The 20,810-nt window shown below is 42.4% G+C and overlaps 1 protein-coding gene across 2 annotated transcripts in view; it reads right to left on the bottom strand.

Annotated features, from left to right (window-relative positions):
• Positions 1-20,810, bottom strand: part of GRAMD1C (GRAM domain containing 1C) — a 100,931-nt gene that overhangs the window by 74,772 nt on the left and 5,349 nt on the right. For both annotated transcript variants that reach the window (XM_060234639.1, XM_060234640.1), the window contains exon 3: positions 718-802. In XM_060234639.1, coding sequence (XP_060090622.1) covers positions 718-802 — 85 coding nt within the window. The remainder of the gene's footprint in view (positions 1-717; positions 803-20,810) is intronic.

Here is a 20,810-nt window from a genome sequence, read left to right as displayed (position 1 = left end):
CCAGAAGATCTATTATATTATATTTTATTGTCCTCTATATCTAGAGCCCAGAACCTGATTTCTTACAGTGCTTTTAAGGGGTTTATTTTTTTCCTCAGACTCAGGGGAAGCTGGCTTTTTCTTCTCTCAGATGTTGATCCATTGTCTCTTACAGAGTATCACTCTTTGCATTATCAGCTAAGAAAATATGGGCTGGATCTGGATCTAAAGAGGGCAATGATTTATTTGATTAGTATTTTTGCTTAGATTGTTTTAATGTGGATGTTTACAATTATATGCTATATGTGTTAGATTGTAATGGCCTTTGGCCAGAGGCAATAAACTTTACTATCTACCTAGTAAGATAGGTGAATATTATCTCAATATTGTAGAGTAGAGGTGTTGATAAGTGAGGGGCTTTGTCTAAGACCATCTAATAAATTCATGGCAGAAGCACGAGTAGAATTGGGGATTTCTTGATTCACAGAATCTCTTAGCAAGCTCTTCTATACTACCTTTCTTACCACAGAAGTTCAAAATTAATCAATGGGTCCTTCTTTGAATCTGGGATTTCCATTCTGGATTGAATTCTTGCTGTGCTTTCAGATTTCTCTTAAACCACAAAAATCCAGAAACTTACCCTTTAAAAGTAAAATAAACTGGACATTCTGGGGATTCCAGTAGTAGTAGTAGTAGCAGTAGAAGAATCATACTACCTAACCCATTAAAGTACCTTACCTACAACAAGCCTTTCCAAATCTGGAAGGTGTGGAAACAGTCTTTTAAATTCTTCGTTCCTGTATTTGTAAGTAGAGCTCGAGATCTGCAAAAATGAAAAGTTTTAAAGGTAAGTGTGAGCATTTTTTTTTTTTTTAGCCATCTAGGACAGTCTTACAGAACTCAAAGAACAGAACTGGATAGTTTGAATTCAGTGTATGTTTACGATTTAGAGCAGTAACTTAAACACTACAAATATATTATTCAGCATGCAAAACTAATGTTAGGGATGTTATCAAATTTTGTAACAATTAGGGTCAAAACCTCAGGTTTCCATGACAATTTCTTCACATTTTAGATGAAACTACAGTTGTCTTTTTTGCTTAGCCACTTTAACAAAACTCAGACAACCACTACCACCACGGTAGCCATGTAGGAAAACAGCAACCTCACACAGTGGAGTGGTGATGGCTTTATTCCCGATTCTCCGTGACCAGCTTACTATCATGCAGCTATCTGATTCTGTTGCCTGAGTGTCTCTTTCTATGCTAAGGAGAGAACGAGAAGGCTAAGAGAGAAGCCCTTCCTCTCACTCCAAATACACAATGGTTGGCTAAGGTTCAACAGTGGCTGGGAGAGATAACAATACATGCTCAGAAATAATCTGTTAATTTAAAAGGCTATAGTTCATTATTATTACAATTTATGTTGTTATAGTATCTGTGTGTTTTTTGGGGGGATGCACAGGGCATAAGTAGTTGTGGTCAGAGCTTTTTTTGTAGAAAAAGCCCAGCAGGAACTCATTTGCATATTAGGGCACACCACCTGGCATCACCATTGTTTCACACAGGGCTTTTTCTACCAAAAAAAAGCCCAGCAGGAACTCATTTGCATATTAGGCCACACACCCCTGGCACCAAGCCAGCCGGAACTACGTTCCTGTGGGTTCCTGATCAAAAAAAGCCCTGACTGTGGCTCTTTTGACCAATGGTAACCGTGAATTACAGAGTGAGTACCAATGGAGTAGAGTCTCATTTCCCATATGGCTTGGGGATTCTTATGTTGCCTTTGTGATACAGAAAAGAACATGCTGCGTAGTCTTCCATACCATAAATGCAGCATGAAAAGTGGAGCCAGGGTATGCCATATTTAAGGCCAGTAAACATAGAGAAATGTGCACTGAACTTGCAATGCAAGATGTTCCATCCTTTTCTGCTAACATGCTTCAACCACAATCAATGGTGATATTACTTTTAACTCCAATCATTGAAATGCTGCAAAGCTTGGCAACACTATGAGACAAAATACCAGAACAGGTTTTGATTTTGGACTGAATTGTATTGTTATATGAAAATATTCCAAATTATATATTGCATATTCATAAGTTTCTTAAGTGGTTTCTTAAGCTGTTCTGTTTCTCTCTTGATGCCTTTTGTAGTCCAGAGAACTGTGTGTCAGATTTGCATTAATTTTTATAACATTGTTGTGCAGATGACAGAAACCAGGGCTGAAAGCTCATTGCACCTTGATCCTGTTACCTTGGATGTCTAACAGACAAATAGGACTTATTTTGAGTTGAACACTTTTCTAATTGCTGTCTAGAAATGCTATTATAGGGGGGAAATAGCTGGATGAAACAATTGCTGCTCTATAGAACAACATCATTACTATAGCAGCATTCAAATGTTTATTTTTATTTAGCTTCTCAGAGACTCAAGGTCCATTACAGAGTAAATCAAGAGAAAAATGTATCATACAGCATAAACATCCAATGAACAACAGGACTAGGAATACAAAAAATATAAACAACATGAATAACAATAAAAATGCTACCTGCCTAATGCAAGATACTGTATGAGCAGGTCCTGACCTGGATAGCCCAAGGCAAGTCCAATCTTGTCAGATCTCAGAAGCTAAGCAGGTTTGACTCTGGCAAATACTTGGTTAGGAGAGCACCATGGAATACTGGAGCCAGGAGGCAGGAACTTCCTCTCAGAATATCCTCCTTGCCCCCAGTAGGGGTCAGTCATCAAAGTTCACCATGACTTCCAGGTGCACACACATACACAAAATACTGTGTGAGCAACCCAGAATGTGGGATTACTAAGTATTAAACAATGCAGCAAAAGCCGGTTGATACATACAATAACAGCCAATGAACTGGAACATGAAAATTATGTGTGATGATGTCACGCCATACATATATATTGTTAGATGCACTGGAAGAGACTCAGCTGAAAGAATCACACTGGCATCAGTCTAATTTTGCCCTCAATTATAGAACACTGGGCATCATTTTTAGAAGCCTAGCATCCAAAGGGATAGTGTCTCCAAGTGTCTGAGCCAGCAGTTCAGACCTACACACTTCATTCTATTGTACATAGGATGAACAATAGATCTTAATTTTAAAAATAACTGAATTCTAGTATAAAACTTGAGAAAAATAGACTTATCCTCTTCAATGACTTATTCAGTGTAAGGAATAACACTCCTTTTCAGGTCTAATAGGATTTCTTCCAACTGCTGGAAGATTACACTGCAGCTGAGGTAAAACCAAGGACTTCCACAAGCACACTCAGCCTAGCACGTTTCTCAGACCTAGACAGCAACAACAAAATCAAAACTCTAGGGAGTCTTTTCAAAGCTAAACATTGCGCAGAATCTCTCTCTTGAGCCCAAAGCACTATTATGCCATACCTTATCTACAAACCCTTTTGTTGGCATGCAAAGCCATGTCTGTTTTTCCATAACCTGAACAAAGACAACAAAGCAGGGTATGTGTTTTTTTGCAATTTTTACAGTTGGCTGATAAAATTTAATACAGCAAAGGGAAAAAGATACCTATCAATTTTAATCCCAAGAGAAAGCTGTGGTATGGAAAATACCTTAAATTAAGCTTTTTATTCAGAGCTGAACTACTAATTTACGTTCTTAAGTGGAACACATTGATGTTGCTTTTTCCAAGCACAATAATGCTCTAGTGCTGAGATTATATTGGAAAGACAGCTAAGATATTTTTAAAAGTCTGCTCCAAAGATCAATACACCTTCTGTCATGCACCCTGTTGCCAATGCTTCGGTCCATGCATTTAAAAACACAGAATTAGAAGATGATTGCAGTTTAAGAGTGCAATTCAAAAGCCCCACACAAATACAATGGATTTATTAACCTTTTTATGAAGACAGATATTCTGTGTGCATGCAAACACTCGCCACTGCATATGGGTACACTGTCTATACTGCTCCCAGAAAAAGAAAACTAAAACCACCTGGAAACTGGCAGCCCTACCTAGGCAGAATTCATTTCTTCTAGAACCAGGGGTTCCCCTGGTTTGGGGGGCCCCAACCCACCATAGAGTTTTTAACCAAATACTAGACTGTCCCCAGTACTATGACATCACTTCTAGGTGATGTAATTGTGCCCAGCACATGGGGTGCCAGTGGAGCTCTTTGGGGGCAGGGATCCCTCCCCAGAAACGGGAGGCTGGGAACCCTATTTCAGCATGATGTTGGAGGCAGGAAAACTGCCCTCTCTGGGCAAAAATCATGACATCAATATAGCATGGTATGAGTCGTTGGGATTTCTGCTGTCAGCTGACACTTTGTCAATAAAAGGACACCGTTTTTCCATAAAACTCGAGGAAGCAATTTGTTGGGGACGATGAGGATCTAAATAATAAGTGAGCTTATCCAGAACAAAATAGTCCCACAGTTTCAGCCACCAAGTCTGTCGTGAGGGAGGAGATTGCTGCTTCCAGACTAAAGCTGTTGCAAATTTAGCAGCCACAAACATATGTGAGATCAATTCCTCTGCAAGTTCGGGAATGTTCGAGGTGCCTACAAGATTTAAAAGAGCATATTCCGGCATAAATGGTGGAGTGTGTGATGTGAGAGCTTGTACTTCGTGATAAATTTGCCTCCAAAAGTTATTTATGATAGGGCAAAGCCACCAAGAATGTAGAAATGCGCCTCTCTGACCACAATTCTTGAAACAGAGGGGTGAGATAGAGGATGAGTGTGCTAACTGTGCCAGGGTCCTGTACCATCGTGTAAGGACTTTGAGGGCTTGAAGTTGTATGTTCATTGCCTTTGTTTTATATATGGAAGAGCTCCAAATAGCCTGCCACTGTTCCTTAGTTAGCTCCATATGCAGGTCTCGAATCCAGGCACCCTGGTAAGAATGTGGCGTTGCATTAAGGGGGCAGAGTAGTATTTTATAGATTTTCGATATCAAACCTTTGATCGGGATTGAGCCACTAAATAAGATCTTTTCAAAGTCAGCAAGGTGGATACGTAGAGGAGGGCTAAAGGGATGGGAGTCTAATAAATGCCTGAGCTGAAGATATTCGAACCAGGGAAGCTGGAGGTCAGAGTCTGCCTCCAGAGTTACTTTGTCTTTTCATACCCCCTTAAGAAGAACATCAATGAAGCGAGTCAGCCCTAGTTGCCTCCATTTCATAAAGGAGTTTCTACGCAACCCCGGAGCGAACCAGGGCTGGCCGACAAATGTGGTTAAGGGGGAGGTTGGAGGAGCTATCACATTGTGGTATTTGCGCCAGACCTGTAACAAGGAAGCCAAAAAAGGGTTCGGAGAAAGAGAAGATTTAGCGTGTTTGGGAACGCTCCAGAGCTCTTCCTGAAAAGAGGAGGTCTTGAGATAGGAATTTTCGATCAGCTTCCAGTCCGCCACGTAAGAAGACCTATAATATTTCACCAAGTTGGAGAGAATAATAGCATCATGGTATCTGGAAATGTCGGGGATCGCTAATCCACCCATTGAGATAGGCCGTCTGCTTGATGCAAAGTTAAGCCTTGGTTTCCGATGCTGCCAAACGAATTCATTCATTTGGGATTGCCACTTATGCAGCAAGGGGGCCGGGACACACAGAGGGACAGCGCGTAAGTAGAACACTAACTTTGGAAGGATCAGAGATTTAATTAAATAAATGCGTTCCAAACTGTCCAGAGGCACACGGCAAGGGTGTCCCCTTTCACCCCTCCTATTCGCTCTTGCAATCGAGCCTCTTGCCATCAAAATCAGGGACGATACTCGTATCCATGGCGTCCCCGTAGCGACTGAAGTTTTCAAGGTCTCTTCGCGGACGACATAACCTTGTACTTTACCAATCCTTCCTCATCACTCTCAGCAACTCACTCTCACCTTTCTGACTTTGCCAATGCCTCAGGCCTCACTATAAACTTTGATAAATCTCTTCTACACCCCATTACCCTATCTCCTGCCTCCATCTCATTTATTAGAAAGCACTACCGATACAAATGGGTTAAAAAATCTTGGAAACACCTTGGTGTTCACATCCCATTAGATTTCAATACTCTTCCATCCGTTAACCAGACAGAAATCTCTAAATCTATCAACTCTCTCCTAACCTACTCCAGCACAAAAACATATGCTTTTGTAGGAACATCCTCTCAAGCAACTCCACAGCTTCCTCAGTAGTGAAAATCTTCTTTGTGGAAGAAATGAATTCTGCCTAGAATTTAGGGCTGCCAGTTTCCAGGTGGTGCCTGGAGATCTTCCAGAATTAGAACTGATCTCCAGATAAAAGAGACCAGATCATCTGGAGTAAATAGCTGCTTGGGACACTGTATCCCACTGAGGTCTCTCCTCTCCCCCAAACCCCACCTCCAGGCATTTCACAATCCAGAGTTTGCAACCCTGGTCTAGATCAGTAGAATGCTAGAGAGATATTTCAACAACCAAAAACTACAGGCAATTATTACGAAACATTCTATCGAGTGATTGTGTAGTTAACTGTATTAGAAGCATGCAGTTTCAATTTCTTGTGACTTACACATCACCAGACACACACTTAATGCTTGTGTTAGCTGTCTGTATATATGCAGATGGACAGTAGCAAGAACACTAGCCACACATATGTATTTAGTATAAGGAACAGATATTTAAGCAAATCTCTGAAACTAGTTCTTCCAGATAAGCAAGGCAATCTTTCTTTGCTTTCTAAATGAAAAGGTAAATGAACATGACATGTGCACATGGTAGCAGCCAGGACACAGAATAGTATTTAAATAGCTCTTCCTCCTACCATATTCTTAAGTCATAACTCGTGTATGTGTGTGTGTGTGTGTGTATATATATATGTTTAAGTACATGTGTATGTTCTTAGCAATAATTTCTCACCTGTTTAGGAAGGTGATGCCAAGTGGTGTCTGCATGACTCAGAGGTGCCATAATATCGAGAGATGCATAATAGTAGCGTTATTACTCTGAATTATCATACTTCCTTTATAATGTATAATCACATGCTGAAGCTTTCCCTCTAGTTATTTGCACAATCATTTGTATGCAGCTCAGCTAGCTCCACTAGAATTGGCTTCCTCCCCAAAAATGCACAATTGCTTTCTAAACATTTTTGCACATGGAGTGTGCAGCAGGCATCCCCCCCACCCTGCTTTCTGATGACCCTGAAGTGTGGGGAGGGCCTCCAAACCGAGGGATCCCCTGCCCCCACCGGGATTAGCAGCCCTTTTGAGCATCCAGGAAAACCAGTGCTGCTTACTTATTTACTTACTTATTCCCTAATGGGGACCCAAAGTGACGTGCATCATTTTCCTGTTCTCCATTTTATCCTCATGACAACCCCTTGAGGTAGCTCAGTCTGAGACTGTGTGGCTGGCCCCAGGTTCCAACAAGCTTCCATGGAAGAGTGCAGATTTGAACCTGTGTCTCCCAGGTGCTACCATGCTGGTTACTTCTGACTCTGAACTTTCCTGCAGTCCTACTACTTAATCCATGATGGAAATAAATGCAAAGTTACTAAGGAAATTATTTTAAAATTTAATTCAGGTTACAGTTTAAATTTCAGAACCCAAAACTGTATAAGATGCTTTGCTTTAAGGGCAAACAACTGCATTATATCTCTATTATAACTGCAATTTTAGATAAAAAAAGAAGCCTTGGATTTGCCAGATCAACTTATTAGCTGTTTAACCACTTGGCAAATATTGTAATCAGCTTGAAGAGCCAAGAACCCTGCTATTGCCAGCTAAACTCTTGGAAAGGCTACCCTTAATTCCCAAAAGCACTGATAAGAAATTAAGGGGATTCAGAACTGGAAATCTGCACAACATGGAAGAGATGGCATTTGATGGAGAACTTGAAAGTTCCAATTCTTGCTCTAGGCATCTGCAGTGGCATACATCAGCTTGTTCAAATGAAAAAGATAACAGTGATCTGTGGTTGTTTTCATCTTTTAGGAGTTTAATCTACAGATTCTATATGTTAACAATCTATGGAGGAAAGTGATATATCATGTTTTCAAAGATATATATATGTTCAAAGGTATGTTCAAAGCTTAAATGAGATATTTCACTCTTTTCAACAAAAAATGCAAAAGTAAACCCTCAAAACAGTTTGAACACCCTGTGCAAATGGTTCAAAGATTACAGCTAGATTCTCCTAATCCTGGCTCATTATCCCAGACCCACATGCACATGAAGGAACAACAGCAATACAGCAGCATAAAGATATCATATCTAAAAGGTAAAGGTAGTCCCCTGTGCAGCACAGAGTCATTAATGACCCAAGAGGTTACATCGCATCATGATGTTTTCTTGGCAGACTTTTTACAGGGTGGTTTGCCATTGCCTTCTCCAGTCATCTACACTTTACCCCCATCAAGCTGGGTACTCATTTTACCAACCTCGGAAGGATGGGAGGCTGAGTCAACCTTGAGCTGGCTACTTGAACCCAGCTTCCGCCAGGATTGAACGCAGGTCTGAGCAGAGTTTGGACTGCAGTACTGCAGCATAGCACTCTATTTACAACAATGGTGTAATCAGTCCTGTTTTTAAGTTTCACTATTTCGGTGAAAGAGGAAAGGTTTGACTCCCATCAGTCGGGCTTCCGCCCAGGTCATGGGACGGAGACAGTGCTGGTTGCCCTGGTGGATGATCTCCAGCGGCATCTGGACCGAGGCGGCTCGGCGGTACTGATGCTGTTAGACCTGTCGGCAGCGTTCGACACGGTCGACCATCGGTTGCTGACTTGCCGTCTTGCCGACGTGGGGATTCAGGGGTTGGCTTTACAATGGCTTACCTCTTTCCTCAAAGGTCGGGGACAAAGAGTGGCGATTGGGGGTGAATTGTCCCAAAGATACCCACTGGATTGCGGGGTCCCTCAGGGAGCAGTTCTATCCCCGATGTTGTTTAACATCTATATGCGCCCTCTTACCCAGATTGCCCGGAGATATGGGCTGGGTTGCCACCAGTACGCTGATGACACCCAGCTCTATCTACTTATGGACGGCCGGCCTGCCTGTATCCCAGAAAACCTGGACCTGGCATTGCAGGCCGTGTCTAGATGGCTCAGGCTGAGCGGGCTGAAGCTAAATCCGACGAAGACAGAGGTCCTTTGCCTGGGTCGCCGTGGTCCAGGGAGGGAGATTCCCTTACCGGCCCTTGATGGTGTGCCTCTGTCAGCGGCACACAGGGTTAGGAGCCTGGGGGTGCTACTGGAGCCTACCCTAACTATGGAGGCCCAGATAGCAGCCACTGCCAAGCCCACATTTTTTCATCTTAGGCGGGCAAGGCAGTTGGCCCCTTTCCTGGAGGGCGACGACCTGGCAACAGTGATCCATGCAACGGTCACCTCGAGGCTGGATTACTGCAATGCCCTCTACATGGGGCTGCCCTTGTGCCGAACCCGGAAGTTGCAGCTAGTGCAGAATGCCGCTGCCCGGCTGTTGTTAGGGCTCCCTAGACGGGAGCACATCCAGCCGGGGCTTCGAGGACTGCACTGGCTGCCGATAACATACCGAGTTCGGTACAAGGTGCTGGTTATGACCTTTAAAGCCCTTTATGGTCTGGGACCTGCCTACCTTAGGGACCGTCTCTCCCCACATGTCCCCCAGAGAGTGCTGAGGTCGGGGTCTCAGAACCTCCTTATAATCCCTGGGCCAAAGGAGGCCCGTCTGAAAGCGACCAGGGACAGGGCCTTCTCGATTGCAGCTCCCTGTTGGTGGAATCAGCTCCCGGAGGAGGTGAGGGCCCTGCGGAACCTTGAACAGTTCCGCAGGGCCTGTAAAACAACCCTCTTCCGGTTGGCATATAATTAACTGTGAGCAGAATGCCTGAATATTAAATCTTAAACATCAGATTACCGAATATTGGAAATTTGAAGGACTGATTTAAGTAATAGTAGCATAGTGTATATCGATGTGAGTTTTATGTATTTTTAGGCTTTTATGTATTTTATTGTATAATTTTAATTGTATTTAAATCGACCTTTGTTAGCTTTTATTGTTGTAAGCCGCCCTGAGCCCACCTCGGTGGGGTAGGGCGGGATATAAATCGAATAAAGTAAAGTAAAGTAAAGGTAAAGGTTTAGCAGCTGAAAGTGCTGCTTAAAACTTTTAGAACATAAATGATCGCAAAACTCCAGATGCACCCTCCAAAGCAGCCATTACAGAAAACAGGTTGATTTGGTAGGTTAGATGGATAATGGCCAACTAACTTCAAGCTTTGCTATAAAGTCTGCAAGGGCAAAATAGCTGGAGAATCTATTAGATTAGAATGTAGAATCATAGAGTTAGAAGGGATCTCCAGGGCAATCTAGTCTAGCTCCCTGCACAATGCAGGAAACTACCTCCCCCCCCACACACACCCAGTGTCCCCTGTTCTATGCCCAGAAGATGGCTAAAAAAAACCCTCCAGGATCCCTGGCCAAACTGGCCTAGAGAAAAATCGCTGCCTGATCCCATTTCTCTGGGAATGTAAGAAAGGGCCATAAGAACTAAGCACTGATGCAAACCTTCCTAACTTCACAGAATCAGCATTACTGTCAGACAGCCATCTTACCTCTGTTTAAAGACCTCCAAAGAAGGAGAGCCGACAACCTCCAGAGGAAGCCTGTTCCACTGTGGAACCCCTCTGTCAGGAAGTTCTTCCTAATGTTTAGCCAAAAACTCTTTCGATTTATTTTCAACCCATTGGTTGTGGTCTGCTCTTCTGGGGTAAAAGAAAGCAACTCCACACCATCTTCAAGTACTTGAAAACAGTTATTATATCACCTCTCAGTTGTCTCCTCTCCAGGCTAAACATACCCAGCTCCTTAAACCTTTTCTCATAGGTTGTTCATAAGAAAAAGGAAGAACGTGAACAAGACACATCCCAGCAGACAGCAGGTATAATAAATTATTTACCCAGCAGACCCCGCAATTTGTATACATAATTCCAGGCAGTTTTAAATTTCTCTATATTCTTAGCCTTAGTTTGTGCTAATGTTGCAAACCTGCTTGGTGTCTACCACTTCAGATTGCAGACACAGCTTAAATTAATGCATGTTTCTCAAAACACACACACACACACATACACAAATCCTGCACCTGTTGAACTACTGTGTCAGAGGAAAAAAGTTAACTATGACTGGGGAAGCCCATGGCAGTCTTGCTCCGCCTACGTGATGCTTGGAGATTCCCCAGCATTACAACTGATCTCCAGACTACAAAGATCAGTTGCCCAAGACAAAACGGCAGCTTTGGAGGATGGACTATATGGCTCCATTCCCAAGCTCCACCCCCAAATCTCCAGGAATTTCCTGACCCTGAGTTGGCTAACTTAGCTCAGACTCAGCACCTCTCCCTATCTGTCCATATGCGGATAATAAAACAGTTCCTATGTCAAACCTGCTTTGCAGGATGAAACAATGTAATTGGTGAACTCCAGTCTCTCGAAAGAAGTATGCGAGTAGTTCGGATTCATATTGAATCTAACTTTGTATTAGTGGAAAAGAGCAAGAGTCCAGTAGCACCTTCAAGACTAGCAGGATTTGTGGCAGGGTATGAGCTTAACTAAGGTTGCCAGCCTCCAGGTAGGCCTGGAGATCTCCCACTTTTACAATTGATCTCCAGCTGGCAGAGATCAACTCCTCTGGAGAAAATGGCTGCTTTGAAGGCTGGACTTTATGGCTGAGGCCCCTCCCCTCCACAAACCCTGCTCTCTCCAGGCTCCAACCCCAAAGTCTCCAGGTATTTTCCAACACTGACTTGGCAACCCTAGTTTACCCTGCCACAAATCCTGTTAGTCTTGAAGGTGCTACTGGACTCTCGCTCTTTTCTACTGCTACAGACACAGCTACCCATCTTTTATATTATTTTTGTATTTTTTTATTTTATAAACAAAAAATCAACAGTAACATATTCCATAATAATACCAAACACAATTACAATCATACATAAAACATGGACAATCATTTTACATAGACATACATAAGAATAAACTATCATTTATTCTACAACTGCTTCACCTACCATATCTAAATCATATATAACCACAATACTACATAAACTACATGCTACAATAGTCTAATTCATCATGATTGTCAATCAGGAACTGCTCGTAAAACTTATTTATACATGTTCTTAGTTTTACATTTATATGTAATGCTATCTTTCACTCATCAACTCCTGTCTAAGAATTCAATTTTACAAGGATATGTTACAGCTACCCATCTTGATCTATTTTCTGTTGGAGGGATATTTTCTGTAATCATTGTCAACGCCTAACTGCTGAAGGATTTCCATCAGCAGTGTAACTTTTCCACTTCCCTCCACTCAAAGTAGTCCCAGTGCACCCTGAAATGCTGCTCCTGGGAAACAGAGGATTCCCAGAAACAGCATAAGGAGCAAATCTGTCATCTTCCAAGAAGGGAGGAATTGCTGACACTCCCCCCCCCCTCCCAGGTACAGAAATTTACAAACTTGTGAATCCTGTCTTGCCTAGGCTTGCTCTATCAGAAAAGATGAAAGAACAATTACCCACATTGTTGAGTCTACTCCACGCAGTTCTTCTTTTTAAAATATACAGTGAGGGGAGCGGGGGGGGGGGGGGAAGAATGACCAAATTATTTACTTTCCATTAGCTATCTTTTTGGGGACTCCTTGCAAAGAAACATGGTAGGTATCACTCACACCAGATTACAAAACAGGAACACAGAAGCCACTAGGCCAAACTTAGAGCAATGGTTTTTTCTCACTACTGCATTGACATTATATATGGTATCTGTGCTTCTTATTTATGCAATAGAGCAGGGGTGGCCAATGGTAGCTCTCCAGATGTTTTTTGCCTACAACTCCCATCAGCCCCAGTCAGCATGGCCAATGGCTGGGGCTGATGGGAGTTGTAGGCAAAAAAACATCTGGAGAGCTACCATTGGCCACTCCTGCAACAGAGATTTAAACACCATCAAAATTTTATAGATACATTCTAAAGCCAGTTTTTAATTGGTAAATCTTAGTAAATGTTATAGGTCCTACCTTAAAAGGTGTAATCTCCTCTACAGATGAGTTAGCATCAAAATCCACTGGAAGCATAGTTGCACAATAAATATCCCATAATTCAGAGCTGCCTTTTGTGCAGGGGCAGCCAGCCCAGTGTTTAAAGACATGGCCCTGAAGGTTTAGGGATGGGTTTTGCTGCTGTATCCCAGCTATTTTGACTGTATGACCAAATCAGAGCTTATCAGTGCCTGTGTTTGTTCTCCAAATTGCCAGGCCATCCTTTGGCTTTTATATTGCAAAACACGCTGCTGATGACGACACTGCTCACATATTTATTATGAATCTAGATGCAAAAAATCCAGGCCATACTTAGCATATAATAACCCCATCAGATGTTACCCAAACACCTAATTAGTGTAGCGTAAGATGACAGTTTGCCACAATTATAGTGGGTTGCAAAGCTTAATGTTTTAGCAGAAGAATGTTAGCACTTGATCTGGCTCATGCTAACCCCCCCAGGCTCGTACATCTCCTTAATTCTGCCACCATGCTGTACCTTGTGACCAGACTGCTGTACAAAGCAACCACTCTCTAAGCTCTCTTCCCCTCCTATGTTTAAAAGGACAGGGTAGAGGGACAGAACAGCCTTTGTACATTTGTTCTACTTTATTCTGGTTCAGAATCTTTCCTTCAAAGCAGTTGGAAGTAAGTACAGGTCCTGTCACAGAATTATTTGACAGGAGAAGGCAGAGTCTGAGGAGGGGAAATTTCTGGGTAAGGAAATTCCTGGAGATTTGGGAGTGGACTTTGGGAAAGGTGGAGTTTAGGGAGGGGAGCGGGTTGCTAGCACAAGGGACCAAAACTCTATGAGAGAAATGGGTGCTACAAAATGGCTCCCACAGGAAGCAGAGTGAGCCAGAAATAGCTTCCACAGCTTACCTTCAGGCTCACAGTGAAGATCTTTGTGCTGTGGTGACAGCTGCCACCAAAGCAACAATCTGCACAGCCTAGGCTTGCCAATCTCCTGATGGGACGAAGAAAAAAAGCCCAACCAGCTCCGTGTATGCTCTGCTCACAACCACTGAAATATTCTTCAGTAAAGTCAATTTCAACATTCTTATGTTGCACTTCTCATTTATTATATAGGCACAAAACAATAAGCCATGAAAAAAGTGTGGAATACTTCAAGTTTGTATATATTTCACACCCAATATATTCTCTTTCTCAGGTTGCTTACAAAAGATGCCTCCACAGCTGCTTAAAGCTGTAGCACAGCGCAACAGGATCCATTGATTTTATTTTTCCTATTTTGCTTTTTAGCTTTATCACCAGCATAAGCTTATTCAATTATCACAAAAATGTTTCTCTTACATCCAATACTCTACTCGCATTCTTTTACAAACCTGAAGTATTCCACACTTTTTTCATGGCTTATTGTTTTGTGTCTATATCAGGGGATGGCCAACGGTAGCTCTCCAGAAGTTTTTGCCTACAACTCCCATCAGCCCTAGTCAGCATGGCCAATGGCTGATGGGAGTTGTAGGCAAAAAAACATCTGGAGAGCTACCGTTGGCCACCCTTGGCCTATATAATAAATGAGAAGTGCAACATAAGAGTGGTGAAATTGACTTTATTGAAGAATATTTCAGTGGTTGTGACCTGAGCATACATGGAGCCGGTTGGGCTTTTTTTCTTCATTCTGTCTGTGTGACTCTTTGTTGTGGCTAATCTCCTGGTGGAGGCAGGGGATCCCCCCGTTTTGAGGCCCTCCCCCAGCTTCAGGGTCATCAGAAAGTGGAGGGAGGGAATGTCTGCTGGCCACTCCATTATTCCCGGTTGAGACAGATTCCCATAGAGTATAATGGAGAATTAGTCTGTGGGTATCTGGGGCTCTGGGAGGCTGTTTTTTGAGGTAGAGGCACCAAATCTGCAGCACTGCATTCAGTGCCACTCCCCAAAATACCCTCCAAGTTTCAAAAGGATTGGGCCAGGGGTCCAATTCTATGAGCCCCAAAAAGAAGGTGCCCCTATCCTTCATTATTTCCAATGGAAGTAAGGCACTTTAAAGGTGTGGGATCCCTTTAAATGTGATGGCCAGAACTCCCTTTGGAGTTCAATCATGCTTGTCACAACCTTGCTTCTGGCTCCACTCCAATGTCTCCTGGCTCCATCCCCAAAGTCCCCAGATATTTCTTGAACTAGACTTGGCAACCCTAGCACAACCAATCAGATCTCCAATGACCCATCAGAAATGTTGCTGGGAAAAAAGTTCTGCTTGCCTCTGCTCACTTCAAAGATATAGTCCAAAGTAGTTGGAGGGTTTCTAATCAGCAGAAGGGACTAATCAGGCAGCACTTCAAGTTTACACAGATTCAGGCAGGATGAGCAGCCTCCAGGTAGGCTACAAATGGTCTACAGTGATCAGTTTCCTTGGAGAAAATGTCTGGTTTGGAGGGTGGACACTATGCCATTCTTCCCTGCTGAAATCCTTCCCCTCCCTAAACCTCACCTTGCTCAGGGTCAAACCCCAAATATCCAAGAACTTCACAACCCACAGTTGGCAACCCTAGATCCTGTGAGTTGCTTTGGGATTCAATAAATATACATCAAACATTTTATGATAAAGTGAACAAATAAGTAATTCTAGAGACACAAATAACCTTCACAAAAACCACAAAAAGGGAAGACTGATTTATAGCCTAACCAAAAGATCCACCCTTCATTAATTCCAGCTACCCAAGATTAATTGCATGTCCTACCTCCAGCCTCATCAATCCCTAAGGCATTTACAAACTAAAGAGTTAGAAACAAAAGTATTATCAGAGAGGAAGCATCAGAAATATTTTCTGCTCTTAAACAAGAAAAAACCTACAAAGTGTCATATTCATTGTCCACAGTTATTCTCTCTAAATAACATTAGCAAATTTGCAAGCAATTCCTTTTTCGTTTCCAGACTGTAGTCTGAAATAAAAGACCTGGGAAAATTAGCAACAAGCCAGATTCTATTTCAAGTTAAGGGGCTTGAGCAGAATAAAACAAACCTCTAGAGGTGTAATTATGTCTGTATGGACAACCTTCACAGGCACATTTGGCCCAACAACTAGGACTTAATTAATGTTGTGTCTTTACCTTTCTGCACCATTATACAGATTAGCTGAAAACAATGTTCCCTGCAGAGTCCTTTCCTGATATTTTGACTCAGGAACTCTTATTGGCAAACATGCAAGCATTAAAAACCTTTGTTCCCTTTTCAAAACGTGTATTAACACAATCCAGTTCTTTTGAAAACCAGGACTGGATCTACATGTTTTTTGAGGGGGGGATTAAAAAATGACACCCCCTTATGGGCTCATTCTATCTTATGGGCCCATAGAATAGAATAGACTCCATATGCAATTTGGCACTCCCCCCCCCCCCCGGCAGCACCCCGGGCAAGCACCCCCCTAGATCCAGCCCTGTTAAAAACAGTGAGACTCAAAAACAGATTTCTCCTTTGAAATTCTTCCTTCTCACTACATCCTGTGCCATTTTTTTCCTTTCAATTACGAACAATAAATAGATATTCATATTATCTTCTCACAAACCACTGGCATTTGACATCTTAACTTAATAATAGGGTTGTCAATCTCCAGTTGAGGGCAGGGGATCCCCCAGTTTGGAGCCCCTCCCCCCACTTCAGGGTCATCAGAAAGTGTGTGTGGGGGAGAGAAACGTCTGCTGGGCACTCCTTTATTCCCTATGGAGACTGATTACCATAGGATATAATGGAAAATTGATCCATGGATATCTGGGGCTCTGGGAGGCTGTTTTTTGAGGTAGATGCACCAAATTCACAGCATAACATCCAGTGCCTCTCCCCAAAATACCCACCAAGTTTCAAAAGGATTGGACCAGGGGGTCCAATTCTATGAGCCCCCTCAAAAGGTACTCCTATTCTTCATTATTTCTGATGGAGGGAAGGCATTTAAAAAGTGTGTGGTCCCTTTAAATGTGATGGCCAGAACTCCCTTTGGAGTTCAATTATGCTTGTCACACCCTTGCTCCTGGCTCCACCCCCAAAGTCTCCTGGTTCCACCTTCAAAGTCTCCCAAAGCCCCCAAATAATTGGACTTGGCAACCCTACTTAACAAAGCAGTATAAAGTTAAGATATCCTATAAATTTTCTGTTTCAGTTTTTTATATTAAATGTACTTGGAAAATATAATATCTGTTCTGCAAATATGATCTCTCATTACCACCACCATTTAGTGGTTTTTTACCCTAGTAAAGTCAGTAGGATACTGAAAAAAGAGAACAACAAAGAAGAGGTATAAATTAATCTAATTAAATTAATTTTTTACTCAGCATTCCTTGCTGCAAAAGGGCAGCAAGTATTTTTATTGCCCAGCGTTATTGACCTGGACAGAAGAAGATCTGATCATTATAAACATTGAAACTGCTTGTCAAGGTTAATGAGGGCCCCTTCTTTGTTTGAATGAAGCCCAGGGGAACTACTCCCATTTCTCTTATCCTTGAAAGGAGGCTGCTATGGACACATCTAACAAAATAAAATAGTATGGCAGATGCATTCTTCTTTGCAGTTACAGGTGAGAGCCCTAAGTAGCTCCTTGGGCAAATTAGTATGATTTCACCTACGCCAGTCATTGGGCTCCTGAGGTCTTGAGACTGGACTGGCGATGCACAGAAGTGTCATCAAGTTTCAGAGTGATGAACTCAGATGCAGGGAGTAAAATTTTTGCTTTTAGCTGTCCTATTCCTTCTGAAAGACAGCAGGAATAAGCCCAGGGGTTAAAGTTCTTACCTCTGCAGCTGATTCAATGCATCACTTGAGACAAGACACTTAACTTCTGACTCAGATTTCCCATGCCCGGAGTATGATTAATAATTCAAGAAATGTAATCAAGGATGGCTCTCGTAATGCTTCCCAAGCCTAACAGCAGCAGCAATACTCCTTGGTTGATCAGACTCTTGTTATTTAGTTGCTTATAGGTAGAAGAAGCTTTGTGATGCTGAGAGTCTGCAGACTTCAGCAAACAGAAAAACAAAGGGGTTTTTATTCTTTATTATTCTGTGTGACTCAGTCAGTAGCCACTGCTATTGGACCACACTGACACCAAATGTATTTTTCTGCAAACTTTGGGTAATCTCCAGGTTAGCAGAAAAATCTGACAAGTTTTAAAAAATATATTGGGGATTTAAATCCTCCCCCCCCACGCACACTATTTTTTTAAAAGCACTGTCTGTGCATGCACAGCCAACGCACTTACCAGCTGAGCTGAGTGGCCACTGCCACAGGTCTCCACTCCAGGCTCAGCTGGATGCCAGGAGTGGCTCTAGGCTTTCCAACCCCCCCGCCCTGGCAGAGGACCCCTGAATTTGCAGCCTCCTCCCCTGCTCTCAAAAAATCTGGAAGCGGGGGGGGGGATAGGCATCATGTTGTTGTAGAGCTTCTGATCCGTTTTTAAAATGTGTGCCCCTTTAAAGCTGCATAGGAAACAGGAAGGGCTTCATGGGAAAGGGTCAGTAACAGTTTCCATGGAGAACGGCCCCTCCCTTTCTTTTCCTGTGCAGCCTTGCTTTCGTTTTCACAGCAAGCAAAGTTCTGCTGGAAGAAGACCAAGTAAGTATTTGTGTGTGTGAGGGGGGGGCAGGGAGGGGGGATTCCCTGGTATGGAGGCCCTCCCCCCCCTTTAGAAAGCGTCGGGGGGGAAATGTCTACTAGGCACTCTATTATTCCCTATGGAGAACAATTCCCATAGGGAATTGATCCGTGGGTATTGGGGGCTCTGGGGGGGCTATTCACGAGTTGCTGCCAACTTCTTCAAAGTAACACCATCCCAAGAGCTGACTGGGGGCGGGAAGGAGCCTGGGAAAGCGGAAGAACCCCCCGCTGAGAAATGGGGATTGGCAAGCCTACTCTCACTTGTCATAGCCTATACAGGAGATAGTTAAAATTCTAGTTCTGAACTTTTTAACAACATTCTCTTGAAGTATAGTGCCAATATTAACTCATTTAAAATAGAAGAGCCAGTTTCTTAAAAGTACATTTCTTAGTGAATCAACAATCCAATTTAGATAGAGAATGAGGCATGCTGAGAGACTAGGAGCAGAGTGACATTCCATTAATCTGTCACTGTGGTGGATCTGGGGTAAAGAGTGGAGGAGGGTACCTGTGGAGAATTCCCTGCTCTTTGAAGAGCAACAATAAAATTAGGTTCCTGCTGGATAATGGAAGGTGAATGTCAAAGCTGGAAAGTACAGAGGTAGGCAAGAAAAGTGAAAGAATAAAGGGAAAGAGCTTACTAGTTATTAGCATGTTCCAATGCACAATAACGTTTCTCATTACTAACACTCATTACCTGGAAATAGCAGTTTGAACTGTTTACTTAATATGCCATTATCTCTTTGATATGATAAAAGGCAATCTCCCATTAAGTGTAGAATTAAGTTATATTCTTAGGACAACTTAAAACGCCCCAAGGAACTGGCTGTGACATTTTGGGTGTCTCCAGATAAAATCCAACAGCGATCCCTTTATCCACTATTCTAGATTTTCAAAATACTTAAACTGGGGGCACCCAGTGACACTGACAGAAAATAAATTCTGGACAAAGGAAAATTATTCTTTACCCAACACATAATATACTTGTGGAGCTTACTATCACAGGATGTGGTGGCAGCCACTAGTCTCTTGTTTAAAGGAGATTGAACAAGTGCCCTAGATTAAACAAATGTCCATCAATCATTATTAGCTGTGATAGCTAAATGAGACTGCCATGTTCAGAGGTATACTGTATCTAAATGCTAGTTACTGGAGAGGAGGAAGTAACAACAGGTGCATTTGGCCTCTTTGCCCCTTCTAGGGCATCTAGTCAGCCACTAAAGGAAATCTGATGCTGGGTCAGATGGAATGTTAGTCTGATCTAGCAGGGCTCTTCTTACATTCATTAAGCAGCATACATTAACGCTCTAGCATTCACTTGGTCCATTTCATATAGCCTCTGGGCTCTAGCATTTGTCTCTTGGCTAAGATCTGGGGGCAGGCAGAGATGAAGCAAATCTGAATTTGATTATCACAGCTGTGCATTGCAATATGCGTTTTAATCCAGCTACAGATCACAAGAGATATGCCCTTTCCACCTCCTACAAACTCATGTTGTTTTGTTCTTTTCCATAGCTGAAGGTGAGCTATAGGGAGGAATGAATGTTCCCAAGAGACAGGGATATTCTTCCAAAGTCTCTGCAGTAAATGTGGAACTCACAAAGCTTAACTCATTGCCATAGGGCAAATTAGGTTTGAAACAAAAAGTTGGACATTTCAAATCTTGAATTTTAGATTTTGATCCTTAAACTAAACATTAACAGGATGCTTCAAAACAAGTTTACTTGGAAATAAAGTTCACTACATTCAGTGGGGCAGTCTTTAGTAAACGTGTTTAGGATTGTATCTTGGACTTGCTGCATATCTAGATGGTTGCATTTTGTCAGGGGGGATCTTTGAATTGCCATGCACTGTCAGTCATCATATTTACATACAGTATTTAGAAAACTGGTACCTCGCCAAACCTGCTTGAAGCTGCTCACAACTTCAATAAAATAAAAATAATGCATACTAACAAAAACAAGTCAATAAAAGCAAGCCAAGGCATACACTCCCATAAAAAAAGAACACTCTAAATGATATTGATTAAATAGTCTTCAGGTTAAGATAAGGCTGCCAGTCCTGGTAACTGGTGGGAAATGGGGATACGTAGAGGCACTCTTTGTTACCATGTGATGATGTAACTTCCAGTGCAATCCAGAAGCATTGGTATAACTCTGGGACAATGCTATAGCACTCATCCCAAAAAGCTATGCA

The sequence above is a fragment of the Heteronotia binoei genome, chromosome 3 (genome assembly GCF_032191835.1).
Source record: "Heteronotia binoei isolate CCM8104 ecotype False Entrance Well chromosome 3, APGP_CSIRO_Hbin_v1, whole genome shotgun sequence".
NCBI lineage: Eukaryota > Metazoa > Chordata > Lepidosauria > Squamata > Gekkonidae > Heteronotia > Heteronotia binoei.
This window is presented reverse-complemented; position numbering and strand designations above follow the sequence as displayed.